General features: G+C 38.7%; 1 protein-coding gene across 3 annotated transcripts; it reads right to left on the reverse strand.

The window, feature by feature from the left end:
• Positions 1-79: 79 nt before the first annotated feature.
• On the reverse strand, positions 80-19650 carry LOC136456669 (inositol hexakisphosphate and diphosphoinositol-pentakisphosphate kinase VIP1-like). Of its 3 annotated transcripts, none has more exons than XM_066456603.1 (31): positions 19406-19650; positions 19256-19315; positions 18520-18566; positions 17967-18050; positions 17269-17332; positions 16413-16566; positions 15196-15266; positions 14589-14693; positions 14384-14476; positions 14142-14216; positions 13634-13728; positions 13332-13538; positions 13137-13236; positions 12979-13025; positions 12567-12645; positions 11865-12023; positions 11559-11601; positions 9822-9904; positions 8841-8903; positions 8690-8764; positions 8197-8319; positions 7761-7999; positions 7616-7660; positions 6971-7037; positions 6540-6611; positions 6151-6392; positions 6032-6089; positions 2630-2797; positions 1891-1965; positions 1559-1774; positions 80-594 (listed from the first exon to the last, which is right to left on the reverse strand). In XM_066456603.1, exons 1-31 carry the CDS (start codon positions 19475-19477, stop codon positions 532-534), a joined length of 3144 nt encoding a protein of 1047 aa, XP_066312700.1. In that variant the 5' UTR covers positions 19478-19650; the 3' UTR covers positions 80-531. The 3 variants fall into 3 exon arrangements, with proteins under 3 accessions (XP_066312700.1, XP_066312699.1, XP_066312701.1); XM_066456602.1 differs by having other exon boundaries at positions 12979-13049; XM_066456604.1 differs by lacking the exons at positions 18520-18566; positions 19256-19315; positions 19406-19650 and having other exon boundaries at positions 12979-13049; positions 17890-17989.
• Between the last annotated feature and the right edge of the window lie 923 nt (positions 19651-20573).

Here is a 20573-nt window from a genome sequence, read left to right on the forward strand (position 1 = left end):
CATGGCCTTGGATTCAGCGTTCCTGTAAACTAGAAGAACCCCCGCAGCTGCAGGAACTACTGATTTGGAATGGAATTTAACTATTTATACAATTATTAGGAAGTGATTAACTATTATAAACTAATATTAATGGATAGCGTGCCATATTGATGTGGACAACCCCCGCACGATGCTTGTGCTAGTGAACTTTAATTTCTACTGAGGTCAACACCTTGCATGTCAAGAGAATTGCTAGTGGGGTTTTGCTTTATAAGAGTTATAGATCCTGAAAAAGCAACATGCAGCACCCTGAACACATGGGCCTATTATTTATACAATATTGTAAATACTGAAAAAGCTATCTGCTCGTGATTCTTCCTGTGCGATGGTGTCTGCAAACCTAGCCATCGATGTGGAGAGTGCTCAGTAAAACTCCCGTTCGTTGGTAAACCATTTGAAGGACTTTGTCGTCTGTTGGTAAAGCATTTGAGTGTCTCTCATTTAGCCATTCGACGACTCAGCCAAACTGAAGCTCAGCTGCGCAGTTGCATGCTATTCCTGAAGCTTTTTTGTCTTCCTTTTCAAAATACCACTCAGCATGTCTGACTTATGCTGCTGCAAATTTTGAAAGAAGTTAAAAAGAAAAAAATGGAGAATTAATGCAGTATAAATCGTCAAATGGTGAGATAGAAATAAAAAAAAAACAATACAATTTTTTGGTCAAAACAAGACAATCGAATTGTGTCAGCTGTTTGAAGAGGAAAACAGCCTTGCAGTAGTATCTGTTTGATAGATTGTTCATGGGTGGTGTTAACTGTTAATAAGATTGGCTGATTGACAGAAGTAAATAATATTGCACTAATAATTTCTACCTGATTGATTGTTCACAGAAGTAGAAGAAAGCTTATTACTAATAGCTGGATGTCCCAAGCTAAATTGGAGGTTCTGCAACACAGAATCAGACTGTTCCAAATGGTAGTAGATGGAAAATCACGGCTGTTATAATCTTCCTACTCCTTGGTGGCTTATATGAGGCTAAAGAACAACATGCCATGGTATGAAGGTACTGATGATAGCACAAGAACCAGAACTAGCCAGGTTTCTCTCTAGAAACTGACTGGTTTACTCCTGAATTTTCAAGACTGAAATATTCCTTTTTCCAAATTTGATGTTTGGTGTTTAAACTAGAAGAAAACACAAGTATGTAGGTATATAAGATACTTTGAGAGTGTGAGGTCTAGTGGGTGAACCTTCGGGGCTAATACTGGTCCTGAAAGAAATGCCTAAGGGCCCATTTGGTTAGGCAAAATTTGGCCCAGGATTCATTCCAGCTGCTCATACGCTATGTAAATTAAACAGGTAATCCGGCCAGGAACCGTTCCAGGGAGCGGTTCCCTGGTAACCGAACGGACCCAAGCTGGTTCTAGTTTCCAGACCTGTAACAACCCTACTACTCATACCCTAACTCACACCCAGTTTCCACATCAATACAAAGCAACCAGAACAAAGGCCAAAGGAAAATACCAAAAAGCTTTTGTCCACTGATGGTAGTGTTCAGTGTAATAGGTCTAGAGATTACCAGTTTTCCTGCTTGTAATTCGATATCCTTGCAGAACCGGACGGGCAAAGGTTGAGAAGGAGCAGCTGGAGGAAAATCTTCAGCTGGCATTGCAAATGGGCGAGCCATTTTATCAAATTTGTCTAAGGTGATATATGATCCAACTTCCTGCAATCTCTCAGGCTCCATAATCGGCATTGTGTGATCATCAGGCAGCAAAGATTCTTTGCCTCCACTCTACATCGATACATAAGAATAGTGTGATCATGATGTATGCGAAAAATATATTCATGTAAGTCATTAGAAATATTGAAACGAACACCTTCCAAGCATTTGAAACGAATAAATATTACCTCCAAGGAACTTATATCTGCACCACGACTAAATGTCATCTCTATACGAAATCTCTTTGGGTGTTCCAAAGGTACCTGAGATGGATGTTCCATTGACAAAAGAATCACATTATTTAATGTTAGATGTGCCTGTCATGTTTTCTAGTAGTTTAAAGTTTTTAAACTATTAGTCAGGAATACTATGGTAGGAGAAGACTTAAAATTATCAGATGGGATAAAAAATAGTATTCATTTCACAGTCACTATGGAAATTCTAGAAGCATTACAAGCAGCTAAGTAGTAGGTGTTATATTCTTGTCCATTAGTATGTTGGTTATTGGTGCAACTTGATTGTTAGGCATGCAGAGACGTCACTGAACTGAAGAGTAGGTATAAGTAGACTGTTTATGTGATTTAATCAGTATCAGTTTCTGAGGGTATCTTAGGGTGAAAGGGTCACATTCACAGAGATATGCCAATCGTTTTTAGTGGGTGTAGTTTAAAAAGGATCTTTGACTATCAAATCTTTATATACTATTTTATTAGAAGTCATAAAATCAAAATAATTAGAAGGTGCTTTTAAATACAAAGTCAATTGTAGTAATTTTGTGGCATATTATTAGACTAATTGTTGGTTAAAGCATGGTTTTAGACAGCGAAAATGCAGCCACTAAAAACAAATGGAAGGAGTACTCATATAAATATAAAAAAGGGTAACAATACGAATATGAAACTGGCATATGACTAGGAAAACCAATACCTCTGTATTTTCAAACATACGCAACACAATGTAACTCATGTAGTCGAGTTCACGTGTTTTAAATAGCAGATCTAGAGAACTTCTGCAAACAAGACTCTCTTCTCCATTCAGAGATTCGTCTAAATTGCAATAGCGAAGTATGTTCATTAGAGAGTGTATGTGTGATTCCTGCCAAGAACAAAATCCTGAGTTCCACTTATGAGGGGGATAAAACATTATATGAAGGAATAATGACAGCAAAGACAAGACACTTTTTTTTCAGCAAATAAAACATTATATGTTCATTAGAGAGTGATAAATCCTGAGTTCCACTTATGAGGGGGATAAAACATTATATGTTCATTAGAGAGTGTATGTGTGATTCCTGCTAACAAATGCCACCAAATAAAGTATCTCTACCATATAATGTTTTAGAAAGACACTTTTTTTTTCAGCAATTCGTCGGGGAAATTGTATATTTAAGTAGCACTACAATATGAACGAATCATGAAAATTGTTCACAAGAAATACATGTGTAATATTTGATTAGCACTAAAATATTTTTTTGAGGAAAACTGGAGGGGCTTGCACCCCTACAACACTTTTGTTGAAAGTAAAAGGTACAGATTACAAAAAACAAGCCTACGAAAAGGAAAAGGAATAGGAATTACAGATTAGCACTAAAATATTAAGAACAACAACAACAACAACAACAACAAAGCCTTTTAGTTCTAAGCAAGTTAGGGTAGGCTAGAGTTGAAACCCAACATGAGCCCCTAGTCAGGGTTCAGGCACGTTAATAGCTGCTTTCCCAGCACTTCTATCCAAACAAAGATCTCTAGGTATATCCTAACCCTTAAAATATCTTTTTATTGCCTCCCCACATGTCAGCTTTGGTCTTCCTCTACCTCTCCTTACATTGATATCTCGACTTAGGCCTCCACAATGCACTAGTGCCTCTAAAGGTCTCCTTTCTCCTTTGGACATGACCAAACCACCTCAACCGATGTTGGACAAGCTTTTCTTCAATTGGTGCTACCTCTAGACGGTCACGTATATCATCGTTTCAAACTCGGTCATCCTTGTGTGACCACAAATCTAGCGCAACATATGCATTTCCGCGACACTCGATTGTTGGACATGTCGTTTTTTTGTAGGCCAACATTCTGCTCCATACAACATAGCAGGTCTAATCGTTGTTCAATAAAACTTGCCTTTAAGCTTTTTTGGTACCCCTTGTCACATAGAATGCCAGATGCTTGGCGCCACTTCATCCACCCTGCTTTGATCCTATGGCAAACGTCTGCATCAATATCTCCATCCTTCTGTAGTATCGATCCTAGATAGCGGAAGGTATCTTTCTTAGGCACCACATGACCTTCCAAACTCACCTCTCTCTCCTCATGTGTAGCGTTGCCAAAGTCGCATCTCATTATTCTGTTTTAGTTCAACTTACTCTAAAACCTTTGGACTCAAGGGTCTGCTGCCACAACTTCAGTTTCCTATTTATTCTTGCCTGACTTTCATCAACTAGCACTACATCGTCTGCAAAAAGCATACACAAAGGGATATCCTCTTGAATATCCCTTGTCACTTCATCCATTACCAAGGCAAAGAGATACGGGCTCAAGGCTGATTCTTGATGAGGTCCTATTTTAATCGAGAAGTAATCTGTGTTACTATCATTTGTTCGGACACTAGTCACAACATTGTTGTACATGTCCTTGATGAGAGTAACATACTTTGTTGGGACTTTATGTTTGTCCAATGCCCACCACATAACATTTCTTGGTATGTTGTCATAAGCCTTCTCGTCAATGAAAACCATGTGTAGGTCCTTCTTCGGCTCCCTGAGTCACTCCATAACTTGTCTTATTAAGACAATTGCTTCTATGGTTGACCTTCCAGGCATGAAACCAAATTGGTTCATAGATACCCACGTCGTTCCTGGCAGTCGATGCTCGAGAACTCTCTCCTACAACTTTATTGTGTGGCTCATCAACTTAATTCCCCTATAATTAGTGCAACTTTGGATGTCTCCCTTATTCTTGTAGATTGGTACCAATATGCTTCTTCTCCACTCCTCAGGCATCTTGTTCGATCGATAGATATTGTTGAACATCTTCGTTAGCCATACTATAGCCAAATCCCCGAGACATCTCCACACCTTGATCGGAATACCATCAAGGCCCATCGCTTTACCCACTTTCATCCTTTTCAAAGCTTCTCTAACCTCCTACTCTTGGATCCTACGCACAAAGCGTCTATTAGTGTTATCAAACGAGTCGTCCAACCAAATGGTGGACTTCTCATTCTCCCCATTGAACAGCTTATCAAAATACTCTTGCCATCTATGTATGATCTCATCCTCCTTCACCAAGAGCTGCTCCCTCTCATCCTTAATGCACTTGACTTGGTTGAAGTCCCTCGTCTTTCTATCACGAGCCCTAGCCATCCTATAGATTCCTTCTCTCCTTCCTTCGTATTCAGACGTTGGTAAAGACCCTCATAAGACCGCCCCTTCGCCTCTTCCACCGCTCGTTTTGCAGTCTTTTTTGCCACCTTGTACTTCTCTATGTTGTCTGCACACCGGTCTTGGTACAAGCGCTTATAGAATTCCTTCTTTTCCTTAATAGCCTTTTGCACATCTTCATTCCACCACCAAGCGTCTTTTAAGTTGAATTGCTTCAAAAAAAAATCGAACACGCAGGAGAGCTGCGTATCAATATATTAAGAAGAAAAGGGTTTAAGAAACCCAAGGTACAGCCAGCTTTTTTAAGGGAGAACCTAACAGGAAAAAAAAACAGAGAAAAAAACACCTAAAACCAAGAGGGATAGGACCTGACCCAGGAAAAAACTCCTAACAGAAACTTAAACCTGCAAAGGGGGCAGGGCGAGGAGATGATAGACTCCTCTAGTTCCAGCTGTTGTTGCCCACCTCTTCCCAATCGCTTAAGATTTTGGGTTCACTTGGTTGGTGCATGAAACCTAACATGGTATCAAAGTCAGAGGCCTCGGGTTCGAGTCCTGGTAGAGACATCTTTTAAGTCCTCCGCTCCCTTGTTCTGGTTGCACGTGAGTGGGAGTGTTGTGAAGTATTAGTGGATTGCCCACCTCTTCCCAATCGCTTAAGCTTTTGGGTTCGCTTGGTTGGTGCATGAAACCTAACACCAGCCACACTCCATAGGTGCATCTCCTCTATCTATAGGGGCAGGGCGCTTCAAAATGTTCAAACTGAAAGGGTCAGGACAGTATACATGTTTTTTCTCTTCAACCATCAAGAAACCCATGAACATGAGCTTCTGTAGACATACCTAAGTAAACCGATTTAGCTAGAAGTTCTAGCAATGAGAAAAAGAATACAATTTCCTTTTAAGAATCATTATACGATATGGTTCAGAGTTTGCAAGTCAGTTATCATACCGATGTAAAATAGAGCCTTGTTCGAACACGTCGCTCAGGATCAACCACATTGGCATATCTGCAACAAAATTACTTGATATGTTTTCCAACTAAAAAATTTGAATCTCCTAGTAACTTACTTTGGATCCAAGCAGTATTTTGTTTCCTCGTGGGAGTCATCTAGATCAATGGCCTTCTTGTTAGAGCTAGATCTTTCAACACATTCATTCCTAACCTCCTCATAGTAACTCCTCTCCTTAAGTTTTGCAGATGACACTGTCGTTGTATCGTTATGTGTGTTAGATTCAGCAGCAGCAGCAGTAACCTCTCGTCTTGTGTTATGCAGGTCAATTAGAATCTTCCCCAATAAACGGCGTGCTATCTATAGATAATGACAGAAGAAACAGCGATATGATTATGTCCAGAAACCATTGTCTTTCTTGCTACAAATACTGCAAAATATGAATAAAGAACATGCATAATGCAAGAGCAGTGTCCCTAGCTGCTGAATTGTAGTACATGCGAGTACCTTTGAGCCAATTTTGAGTTTCTGCTTTGGATTTATTCCATATTCATTTGGAATGACACCATCAGCTAGCAACTGAACGAAAGAGTAACAACAAAACAGTTAGATACATTGGGCACAAATGGACTAAGATCATTAGAATGAGCAAGCTTCAATTCACAATCCAGGATTCAATTTATGCATGTTACACTGAATAGCCATGATAAGTTAGGTACATGTTTCTAGTAGTGGAAATCTACTGAGTTCATGTAGTGCTAAATGTACTACATAACATGAAAATTTACCGCACCCAATCTGTTAGTTGTATGCCTATAATATGGAAGAACATATATCCTCGTCAGAACATCAACGATTTATTGAACAGATATAAATCGGTCAAGATTTAACTTTTTTTAATCTGTGGTACATTTAAAAAGCATAAAAACCTGATTCACCTGAGAAACTTTGAAGAGATCACTCAGACCAGTAAGATTGAGATGCGAGTTATGAAGAAGGTCATACCTATCATACAAGAACTATCATTAGGAAGATAACACATCATTATAAAGATGAGTATGATATAAATAAACGAGAACTGCAAAATTGAAAGACTTCAGTTGACATGAATTCAGATGATGATACAAATGATTAACTAAGTTGACAAATGCCAAATATAAGAAGTTATGATTTTCCTTTATACTTCAACGTGATCTTTATCAGGAAACAAAACAGTGGTTCCTTGCAATATTTGCTTCAATGACAACCGAAATTTATATCACAGGTATTTTTGGAAACGGCACAGAAATATTATCTCAAAAGTTCATTATCAAAACACATTAAATGGACAGGGATCTGAATATATAACTACAAAGATCTACATAGTGTGGTATGAAAGACTCTTTTCGTGGCAGGTCTGTATTCGTTTTTAGGTGTGGGTGTGTGAATTGGGAGTTTTGGGGTGTTTCTGGTTCCATGCCCTCTCCCTTGTTCTTTCTTCTATTTTAATGAAATGACACGCAGCTCCCATGCGTTGCTCGAAAAAAGGCGACTCTTTTACAAAGAGAAACCCATATACATTATCTGATGGTAAGATTACCTACTTGCAAGAGTCATATATGTCAGGAATTTGTGTAGTGTCAAAGCGCCTGCATCATAGCGAAAAATTTTACAGTGGTTACACCAGGTGGACTTCCTTCAGAGAACATCAAGTGTTCAACAAGGATACCAAAAGGATAGAAGACATACTTTTTCCTTTCATTGTAGAGACCCCTCTCTAGTTTCTTCCAACGGGCAAACATCAAAAGAAAGCTTTCACTACCACAAGGCAATCCAGCAGAAATACGATCCGTATCAATTTCTGCATTCCCCAGTGCCGTTGCTATATCATAAGGAGGATTTGGTGAATCACCACCTATGGCAGCTTTCTCATCTTCATCATCAGAAAGCATCTTTACTTGCGCGGTTATTTCTTTTGTCAACTCAGCCTGGTAAGACAGTACAAACCTATTATCATTACAGTTGTTTTGACACTGAAAGTTACTGCAAAAGCAACCCACAGAGGTTGCAGGGTAGCAATAGTTCTTAATATAGTAAGGAACTCATAATGTTAAAGTATAGAATAATAGTTCAAGAGGAATTAGGAAAATCTATGAAGAACTCAATGAGAAAAAAATGTCCATACCAAATCTGTGAGAAGCTGAGCAGCATTTTTAGGCACTCTAGCTCCATCAACCATCCATGGGAATTCCATAGGTTCATTACAATTTGCAACTTCAGAAGATATGATGATATCATGCAATTGAGCCTGCAAAAATCAGGTATCTTTAGAGACATAGGAGAAAAAAATTGTACATGATCCATATCTCAAAAACATGATTGCATATGAATTGAACATGTACAAAACCATACACATTCTAGATTATTTTTCAAATTTGAATACAGATACATAATACATGGCTCCATTTTTCTTGTCTTCAACTCTTCAATTCCTGTTGGACCACACTTCTTTTGATTTCAAATATTATCTGAGTGCATCATACTTATAAATGTTTTACCCCAAATTCACAGTTGACAACATTTGAGTGGCAACTTTGACTCCCTTGGAAAACTAATCTAAAGTTTGAAAACTGAAAGCAACAATTTCTTAAGTATTTGCAATGGCGTATGAAGAATACCTTTGCTTCATTTATGTCAATAGTACCATCCTGAAGTCCATCTAGCATAGACGAGTCCTTACTAACAAGTGAAACCTGGAGATAGTAAAAGCAGGAGAATTATGGTCCTGCTTTGCTCTGACTGATATAGATTTACAGAAGAGGAACGGACCAGGATTGGTGTCAACTCCCCCTCCAAATCAAGAAGACCTTTAGCAAAAGCCGCAGCAGACATCTAAGGTATAACAACTACCATTAAGTCAATCAATAAAGAACTGAGACTCTGAGAGTACAAAAAGAATAATGGAAGACAGTAAAGACCGGGAAACCAGTTCTTTCTGCGATGGCTAATGTCCAATCAGACACAAGACTGATAGTTCTTTTTTTTTGGATGCCATGCTCATTATAATTAGGTTCAGTGAAACGACCAAACTTTTTAGGAAGCATTTGGCAGTTTATAACAAGGTAACACTAATATACTAGTTTGACAGTCACAACGTCAGGTGATCTAGTGAAAAACATTCAAGGTGATACAACCACGGAATTATACAGTACTATTTATTACAAAGTACAGTTACCAATGAACTACTTGAACCTAATCAATTCTTCACAAATCCAATGCAATGAATAATTATAATATAGCATGTCACATAGGTATAAATGCATTAAAACATACACCTAACTGTACAACTTGCCACTAGGTAATGATGACCATACCATTCGGGATCGTTTTTCAAATCCTGTCATAGTAGCATAAAGTTTGGGGCATAATACATATGTGGACATAAATAAATTTGTCGATTGTCTATGGTGAAGCTAACTAGTTTGAATTCTTAACTCAGAAGCAGAATTAGCTACTCCATGACAGTTAAGACTCCTAGAAATCTCTGTCAATACGTTGATTGATATATTCTTCAAAAAAAATGTTGATTGATATGGAACATGATGTATCATACAGAAACAGAAGTCGAGCCTAGCTCAGTTTGGGAGGTGTGGATGAATGCCTAGACCACCTAGGTTCTAGTCCTCATCGAGGAGAATTTGGGTGCCTACTATTCTCTTATCAATATTAATATTAATGTAAAGCCACCTAAATCCTCCTAGGTTGGTCTAATTTTTTTTACACAAACAGAAATGGAGACTATTTACATACCTGAACGCGACCTTCATCTGAGCTGTATATCTTCAGATCATGCCTATATGTACTGTGGAGGCGAAGCAATCCTGGCCCTTCACCTATAAAAAATTTCACAAACTTAACCAGAGAGAGACAATGTTGCTAGGCATTCAAGAGAAATCGAGATGGACCTGCAATAGATAAATAGCAAAAGACTGGACATGAGTTTCAATTAAGGCTGAGCAGAATGGTATCCAAAATTCCAAATCAACAAAAGAGAAAAAGGAAAGGGATATAATAGGGTACCGAAGTTTTTTTTTTAAGCAAGGGCAGGAGCTCTGCCAATCAATTAAGCGGAAAGAAGTTTTATGTACAAGATGGCACTAAGGCCAAAAGGACCACCCAGCCTAAGTGGCACAAAAGTTCCAGAACAGGAAGAACACAAATCAGGCAAAAAAAAAGGGGCGTACCCAGTGCAGAGAGCTCCCGCTCTGTGCGGGGTCTGGGAAAGGGTGTTAGTGGCAAGCCTTACCCTCGCCTGTGCAATGCGAGGAGACCGCGACTCGAACCCGGGACCTTCCGGTCACAGGCGGTAAGACTCTACCGCTTGCACCAGGCCCGCCCTTCACAAATCAGGCAAAAACACTAGACAATATCGTTAAGGATGTGAAGTTCCAAAGTCCATTTTATATTGCTCTAGATCCTCTTTGGCTCACCCAGCTACCTGAAGAGCTGTGGAGTAATTGTTGTAAAAAATTCTCCGATTGCGCTCGTTCCAAAGATTCCACATAATATATAGGGCCATTCCATTGAATTACCGTGTCCACTCTTTGGGGACTGAGGGCAAGGTCGCCTCACACCAGTCAACTAAGGTGTCGGCATTGGCCTGAAGGGCTGGTTGTAGGTTTCCAAAGTTTTCCCAAGATGCCACCCTGTTCCAGATTTCCTGTGCGAAGGGGCAGGTAATACAAAGGTGATGTCCTGTTTCGAGCGGGGTGTTGCATAGGACGCAGCTATCGTGGTGAGGCCATCCTCTGACTGCAAGGTTGTCAGCTGTTAGAATTTTGTTTTGAATGAGGATACAGGCGAATAGCTTGCACTTGTTCACCGCACGCGCGCGCCAAATGATGTCTGTTTTGAACCTGCGGTAAGTGCCGTAGAACTGTGCACGGTAGGCCGATTTAGTGGTGTATTGCCCATCATTAGTCCTTTTCATTTAATCTGGTCATCCAGATCGGGCTGCAGCTGTACGTACGTCCTGAATGCGGATCCAGAGGGAGACAAATTCTTGTAACTGTGTGGCTGTTGTGATTTTATTCCGCAGCGAACGAATCCAAGTATCTTGGTCTAGTTCTTGCTGCACCATTTTGTTCCTCATTCTTACCAATTCGAAGAGATGAGGAGCTAGATTTTTGGGCAAATGTTTTGGTGGCTGATAACCCAAAATCAAGAATCAGCTGCAATTGTAGTAAAGCAGCTGAACTGAATTTACCAGACCTAAATCAAAAGACTTTACAAAATTTTCAGGCAAGATTTACTTTTGTTCAGTTAAGTCTGACCTCAAATTGAGAGCCAAGGGGTTCAGTAAAATAGAAAAGTACCTAAATTGGAAGATACAGTGAAGACTATGCCAAAATGTATGCTAATCAGTTCAGACATGCATTTCAGCTAAACCCAATCATTCAAGCCAAAATAGTCATTTGGAGACAAACGGCAAGATAGACAATTAGAATCTTTAATGTAGAATATTGACCAAAGTTTAGAAGGCCATACTTGGATACATATTATTTCTGAAGTATCTTCCCAATTCTTCCGCCTGTGCAATCAATCAAAAGCATCCGGGAGAGAAACAGAGTATTATAAGAGTTACTCAAAATAAACCAACAACTCATCAGGATATAAGAAACAGAGCAATAACACCAACTTGGTAACTTGTGAAACTGATAAATTTGGCACCCAGATATGTCCCAGAAATCATATAAAATGACACCTGAGGTTGCAGCATCCATTGCGTGTGCTGAACCATTATTTCAAAAAATAATAATAAAAAAAAAAACTCAAAGGTGAAGTAAATTCGACCTGCTTCCTTCCTGCATGAGTTAGAACACCACCATACTTAAGAACCATTAGGGCTTCAACTGGATACTCCTCCTCCCCTTCTCTGTTATCTTTAGGAACGCGGACCCAGTTTGATGGTTTTAGCTGTACCTTCCTATAGATACCAGAAAAATGTCCACCCTGATGTCCATGGTGAAATTTATGTATCAGAGAATTAATAATTTATTATACATTTTAAGAATGTAAAAATGCAAAAAAGAAAAATTGCAGAGAACATAAATATAAAAGATAGTAGATACACATTCTTATGAGCTGCAATACAGGTGCCTCATCAAGGGAGGAATGCGGCAGAAGAGAATTGAGTCCTTGTTCATGCTGACCACTTGGCAAATCTGGAAGCACATTCACGTGTGTTCAACCACGAAGAATCATGAGCAGCAGCAGTCACCGACTGCGTACTTGCTGAGGCCACACTCTGGTATCAGCCAGGGCGAAAGCACTTGGGATGCTGTTAGGCACTTCTACATAGACTCAGCCCCTTACCCCCTTCCATTCTTTCATTGGTTGTATTGCATCCAAGTATAGTCCCAACATGTTTGCTGTAACGGATCCTGGACCCGAGTGCGCGCTTCAGCTGCCGCACTGTAACCAGACTCTATTTTGTATCTATACAAAGATACACAGCCCTCCTATGTATTCTAAAACAAGAAGCAACTATTTTACCTCTTCAAGGACAGCTCTAACTTGGCGTAGCTTCTCCGCGTGCTCAACTTCAACGTCGCTATCACTTTCACGACCAGATCTAAAGTTTATAGATAAAATCAAAACAATAATATATAAGATATGGAAGATATACTCCTAAAGTACCTGATTCCACGGAATAATGCAGCACAACAGAATAATCCAATTCGCAAACCAAGTTGTACATCACAAATGAAAGTCACACAGGATCCTAAAATTACCTAGCTACACTTGCCACAGACCAAATAATTTATGAGAGCAAATGGCATAATGGCTTGGGTGGAAAACAGTGAAGGTAGGAATCAACTAAGAGCATATACATAGTCTTGATAAGATGATTGCCTAAAGGTTCATAAACAATAAGAGATGAGAAATTGACACTATAGAAACATACCTAGCACGCGGAACCAGGATTCTTGTTGCATCTAATAGATCTTGCAGCTGCAAAGCGCTTTTAAGCTTAGCCTTAACAATAACCATAAAAAGATCAGATCAAGCAAAAGAACAAACGCTGTGAATGAATGAAAGATAAAATGAAATGGACTGCCACACCTCTGCATGGGCCTTTCCACCATTGTATTTCAACATCAAATTCAAAAGCTTTTCTTCAGTTACTTTTAGCTTCACCTTCTGCTTTGGTGTGCGATCCCCACTTACAATTTGAAGTAGGCATGCCTTTATAGTATCAGAAAGCATTTTGATGGTTATAGGATTTGAGGAGATTAAGTTCTTAATTATTATACTTACTGGCGTATAACAGCTATGACACAGCGCAGCTCTTCTGATGGCCTAGATATTCCAACAGTTCCCCTCTCATGACATCTCACAGCATCAGATGGATGGACTGGCTCACTGATTTTCCATGGAAGACTAGTAGGAATGGTTGATGGAATATGTGGAGCTTTCTCATCAAGAAAGATTTTCCTCAGAATGCATGCAGCATCATCATAGTACCTGGATTAGGAAGCGCTCACCCTCTAAATAAGATATAGCAAGGGCTCTTACCTAGTGTAAAAAGTTAAAAATATTTGTTGTGACAGAATGCTTACTTGTATGAACTTTTCACGAAACTCCAGCCATTGACATCACATACATAGGATGTTGCCTCTCCCAAGTCGCACCTTAGAAGATCAAAGCCGCACACCTGCAGAAAGAAATTGGAAAATTCAAGAGGAGGACAACCGTAGGGGCAATATGGTCTATTCACTGCCCTTTCTCTCTCTCCCAGAATGTGGAAATGAATATTTTGATGGCCGCGGTGTCCAGCGGCAAAGAAACACAATTTCATAATGGCTCTGGGCAAATTTCGGAGTTGGCGGTGTACACATCAGCAAATTACATGATTGAACGGTGTCCATGAGCAAAATTTGCCATTATTTTATTAGGATTTTTAACAAAATTTCCAGGTCCCCCACCAGTTTCTAGTAAACAACCTGTTCCTAATCTGTTCTCTGTTAACTTAGATATATCATTGATTGCAAATTAAATCTACCAAAGCAACAAAAAGCAATCATGTTGTTTACTTAGTGTAGTTTGGTAGAAAGGGGTTTAATTTACCGCTTGTCTGAAGGCTTGGCAAATGCTCCTTGCGATTTGTTTCTCAGAAGGGGTTAATAGAACAGGATAGCGCACCTTCAAGCAAGACAAATATTATAATGCAACAGTGCTACATTGTGCATATGGGAAACACACACCCTTTTCTACATAAAAAGGGTTTGAATTTCAGTCAGCATGTTATAAACAGAGGTTTAATGTATAGAATGAGACGAATCCTGTCCCAACAAGGTAAGGAACAGTACCTCTTTTCCATCAGAATTCCTCATGACAACCCCATCCACAACTGGAGACTTCCGTGCTTCAGCATGTGCATATACAGGCCCAACTGTATAAACCTACAACGAATGTCAAATACCATGCTCAGCACTTCCTTTTGAGGATGACAGTAGGAGAGGACTACTATAAATAAAGAAAGATATGAAATAATAAGTTAGCAAGGTTTGCCACCTTGACATCTGTCCCTCCTGTAGGCATGAACTCCTCGTAAATGTAAGATCCATCTCGCCTCACCTTCCTCACATATGGATAAAACTCACTAGATCGATTACCAACCTATGTATTCATAGGAAGAATTTTGTCAGGTCAGTGTATTTTGGAGGAATTTTGAAATACACATTTATGATAAGATGAATAACAGACATGAACTTGTTTATATCAAATAAGTAACCATAGGAACACTTGAACAAAATAACCACATAGTATGCATTGTTGGAGCTTATTCTGTATCATTTATCTAGAAGTTTACTACACTGAAGTACTGAACAAACATCAAAGATGCTAGTTCACTGTAATACTCTTGAACTTAAGTTAGTGACTAGTGAGAAAGCTTGATGGCATCAGCTCGATAACAAAAATGGATAAGAATAAGCAAAATGTCAGAACATAAAGCAGATTGCCTGATAGTCTATTTTAGCTTATATTGTCTATAACTTCTTTAACAGAAGAAAATTATGATGAGTGAAAATGTTAACAGAAATATTGAATACCATAACAGGTGGCCACATTCAATCATAGCTATGGTATCAACTTGAACTTGAAGGTAATAAATCCTCACCTTACGAAACAGTTCTTTCATTCCTCCACCAGCTGAGCTAGGATAGTATATCATTATGTTATGGTCATCACCTTCATACAACAACAATTGTAAGCAGCAGAAACATGTTTATTCTGTTATTTTACAAAGATACAATACGATATAGGTGCTGGATATTACTTGACTAATTTTGCATGCATCAATACTCATTAGCTTGCATACAGAAAAATACAAATAAAGAATCAATACAGAATAATTGTGGAGTTAATGAGGTAAGTTTTCACAGTAAAGAAAAGTAAGAGTTGAAGACAAACAATGAACATAAACACACTTCAGAAAAAAAAAACTGTGCAATATTTGATACGTGACAACAAGAAAGAGTTTTAGACTCAAGCAAGTTGGGATAGGCTAGAGATGAAGGCCAACAATAGCCACAAAAACAAAGAATAAAAATGTAAAAAGAGGTAAGGTAGGGGCGGGGGGGGGGGGGGGGGGGGGGGGGGGGGGGGGGGGGGCTGTTAAAACAACTGTCTATCATAATTTGTATTAAACCCAAAGTTTGCGCATAATGTCTAGACTCTGGAAGCAAAGTGTCAAGGCTTCAGCATTTGTTTTAGGGGAAAAAAAAAAACAGCCCCTACTGTGGTATCTAGTTACATATATCATGTAGAAGAAAGGAAAACTAGGTTGTACAAGGCCCAAGAGAGGCATGTGTCTTTATAAAGTAAAAAAAAAGAAAGGAAAAGAGTCTTCAGCATGCTTCAGGAGTCAAAACATGTCTTGAAAATACCTGATAATCTTTTGTTAGATCCATAGCACTGCAAGGTCCAGGTGCCATGCGGTGCCATGTTAATGAGAAACCTTACAGAATTTTAATAAACTATTACTGGACAAAAAGCCTTAGACCAATAGACCTGTGTTGGGCCCTGGTGCATTATCACATGTTTAGCTGTGTACTGTTCATATACAGAAAATTATTGAGTGGTTGGTGAGTTAGAGTGTTATATGGATGGATTTATTTCCCTTTCTCAAGTAGTAAGCTCAAATATAGCATCCTGCCATGAAGTCAAGCTTAGTCTTCTCAGCTAGAGTACCACTTTTTCCATCCCTTTGGGCATAAATGTATTGGGCCAAACAAAAATGACAGCTGACATTATTAGACCCAACACAGAGAAGAGTCAACAAGAAATAGAGCAAGAGAAGGACATTATAAAACTTATCAAATTATGAGCTGTTACCATCAATGGGTTTCTCCACGAAAGGCTTGCAAAACCGCTTCCCATGGATCTCAATAAAATCATCTTCCTCAACAAAGTAGCTTAATTCTTGATTAGGGTACTCTCTTCTGACAACAGCATAGGTTGGAACAGGAACCCCATACAACTTAAGTTGCTAAATGGCAAAAAGAGAAATAGAAAAGAAAAATCAACATTTTGGAACAAGATAATGTATGTTTGGACTATATTACAAGACAATAGAACCTTTCCAAACTAGAGTTCATCAGACTTTTCTGTTGGTTTCAGAAGAAAACCTTTCTGTAAGTACAATTGGATTATAAATCATCTATTCCCATGAAACCTACCTAGAATATCTGCTAGTGAGTAACAGTTATTTTATCATAAGGCCAAATGAAGTACACACAATGGTCATGGCAAGCGGGGGGCGGGGGGGGTGGGAGGATGAGGAAGTGAGCCTAGCTCAACTGGGTGAGAGGGAGGTGTGGTCATGGGCCCAACCACATAGATTCAAGTCCTCTTCATCTTGAATTGGGTGCCTATTTTCTTCTTATTGAAAAAACGGCTAGTTCCTCTTACGTTGGTCCCACTTTTTTTTGGGAGAGAAAGAGATTCAGAAAAAGGGTAAATTCAGAGTGTTAAGGTTAAACAGGAGACGTCCATGCATAATATTACTGCTGTCTTTTTGGTTTATATTCTCTTATTTTAAAAACTAAGAACGAAAATTTGTTTGTTCCCTATTTAGTTTATATTAGCACCCCCTCAAAAAAATAGAGAAAGGGAAGTAATCCAGCTTAAAAGCATCTAATAGAGACAACAGAAACTCATTTGACGACCAAGGAATTAGTAATGTTAATACCTGATATACTTTGCTGCGGTCATGAAGGAGGTATTGTGGGGCCAACTCGTTCACCAAAAAGGGCCTAAAGAATAATATCTAAGTTACTTCATGGAACCTTAAAACTCCTCAGGGTAACATGCGCCCCCTTGCTTGCAATCAAATGTATTTGTCACTTGCATTTTTGTCCAAGCAAGAAGCAAAAGGAATATATTAAGAAAATATAGCTTCTGAAGTTCTGTTTCATTTCTTCAGTCATGGGAAAGGGCATAGAGGAACTCATGTCTAGGAAAATAAATGTCATGATGATAGGATTCCAAAAATATTATTACTAGGAGAGTTGGTTTAGACTGAACTATTAATCAAGGGTGCATTCGAGGTAACTGTAACAGATTAAGAGAAAATTGATTGATGTAGATCTTGCAGACTAAAAGAAAGTGTATTTGGAATAAGACTAAGACTAGTAAATCCATAATTCCATATGTAAGCCACACATGGATCAAATATCTAATACTCCCTCCGTTCCAAATTGTAGGTCATTTTTGCTTTTTTAGATAAATATTTTTTACCATGTATCTCAACATAGCGTATATCTAGGTGCATGGCAAAAGTTATATATCTAGAAAAGCCAAAACGGCTTACAATTTAGAATGGAGGCAGTACATATTCAAATCCAACACTTTACAAGTGCTTTGCTTGAATCTGGGGAGGTATTTAACCTTCGTAAAGCTGCATATTTCTCTGCCTTTTCTAGTGGATACCCGGACGAGTAAAAGGCGATTAGACAATCACATATAGGCCAACTGCCAAAAAAAAAACAGTAACAGTTAGTATAATGAATTAGTACCAACTTGAACTTAGGATGGTGTCACCAAATAAAATGTTGGCCTACAACTCAACACAAACATAACTAACAGATATATGATAACTAAAGGACATCACATAATTAATGTGAGATAAGATTTATCCAGAAACACAGAATAAATCCTCACTGGAAAGCCGAGACTTCTGCAAAGCTCATGGGTGGTGGGGTTATACACCTAAGTAAAAAAAAAACAAGTATTTTGAACAGTGGGACAGATAGTATCAATTACTTGCTTAATGATTAGATGGTCATGCTAGAGTGGTACCATTAGTTAATGGTATTTATCCTAACCTCATACTTCAAGTAAATTTTTGTCTGCACAATTCACTACTTAATTTTCACCAATGCACAGAAAATTTACAACCAGACTTCTTAAAAGATTTACTCTTCACACTTATCTAACATACCTTTCAATGGGATCTTCAAGAATCACTTTGTCACCAAAAATGATAATCTGCACCCACAAAGCACAAACATATTATTTTAACCTCTTGATATTCAGTATAATACAAATAGTTATTGAAGTTGCTTGCAAAATAGTTTCAGGATTCAGACATTTGAACACCAACAGGGCCAGAAGAATAAAGGGAACTAGACCTGGCATATGTGCCTTCAGCAGTATAAAATTAAAGTATAAACTGAACTGTCCAGCTTCTTCAGGGAAAAAAGGGGTAAAGAATACAGAGATTATGAATTGGATGGGATTTATATTCAGCCTGTTCGCTGGTTGGTTTCTGGGTTGATAAGCCCGGTTGATGCTGGTTTGTTGTGAGAGAAAAATACTGTTGGCTGGCTGATAAGCTCTGGCTGAAACCAACAAGCGAACAGGCTGATTGTATTAACACAAGGAAACCAAGGACCATGCCATGGTAGGCTGGTAGCATATTCATGTTGTCACAAAATGGCAGAGTTTAAGTTTCACGGGATCGAACAATGTAACTTCCAGAAATCGACCTTCTATATAGCATGTAAAGGAAAGTGGAAGCAAAATCGCAGATTGTATAATTACGGCTTCTTATTTCATATCATTTGGTAAACTGTATCTGCCTTTGTTTATTTAAAAAAAACACAAACAAGTAATCAGTAAGAAAAGGAACGGACGCAAAGGATAATCCGCCGGGTTAACACATTTCTGAGCCATACCTCGAACTCGCCGAACGCGCGCAGCCTCTCAAGAATCTGTTCCATGGGAGAACACGACACCTACAAAGTTTCCACAGGGAAAATCAATCAAATCAGCAAGAAGAAACGCAAGCATCAAATCATTAGTTTCGCCAGAGTCCAACCGCTGACCTTTTTCTCCATGACGCAGACACCAATCTTGATCTTGTCGCCGTCGCCCCAGCCATCATTGCGCCTCGCCATCCCCTCACCGTCACCCCCTTTGCTTTCCGCGGAAAGAACAGACTATTATGGCTCGAAAGGGAATGCTTGTTTCTTGGACATTGATTACACTACTCAGGACTGGAACCTCATCAGACGTCTTGAACCTTTGTGAGGGAGGGGGAGAGCGAACTGCCGAGCAGCCGAAGCCCGAAGCCCGAAGCCCGAAGGGGTGCGTAATAAGGAGATTGCTCTCGCCATTTCTTTCCAGTTCTATATTGAAAAATAGAGAAAAAAAAACTTTAGGTCTGTTTGACAGTGTACTGTATACATATGGAGTATCGAAGTACACATTAAAGTGTTCTTGGCTAGATTATTCACAAAAAAAGGTGTTCTTGGCTAGATTCTTCGAAATTGTGAGGTCGAGAATAGCCTAATAGTATATTTGAATTCATTGATAATTTTTCACTATTGTCTTGTCCTTTTGACCTTTTGTCTAACTACAGCTGTAGAAAAGATTATCATTCAGCCTAGATTTTGTTAGTGAGATATTCTGTCACTTTTTACTTGCGAATTTGTCTGTCACATTGTAAGGTGGCAAATGCTTGCTCTGTAGTGTAATCAATATTTCCCACACATTTCTTCCTTTTTCTTAAAAAGAGAGCATCTTGCTCTGTAATGTAATCAATCATTGCACTGCCATAACCATTCGCCCATCAATGTAGCGCATACTCTGTAGAAAAAAATTCAAACTTCGCAAGTTTTGACCAGTAATTGATTAAATTGTACACATGTTTAGCGTACAAAAATTGCATAAAAAATGTGTATTCAATGACTGTAGATGGTATTAAGTTTTCAGCCACTGATAATGCATAGTAATAGTAACAGAAATAAGAGTCAAAATCTACTCTAGAAGACTTTTATGTTACTAAATATATTTATATTGATGGAGGGAGAGAGTATCGTCATAAATTTTAGGGAAAAAAAGGAATAGTACAGAGATTGTTTGAGGTAGATTTGTACGCGCTAAAAACTAAGGGGTTTTTTTAAATATATGACATCCAAAATTTGAAAAAATTACATTTTCTTTATTAGAGAGAGTACAAGATAATTAGTGAAAGTTGTACTGTATGGGTTG

This window comes from Miscanthus floridulus, chromosome 6, assembly GCF_019320115.1.
Source record: "Miscanthus floridulus cultivar M001 chromosome 6, ASM1932011v1, whole genome shotgun sequence".
Lineage (NCBI taxonomy): Eukaryota > Viridiplantae > Streptophyta > Magnoliopsida > Poales > Poaceae > Miscanthus > Miscanthus floridulus.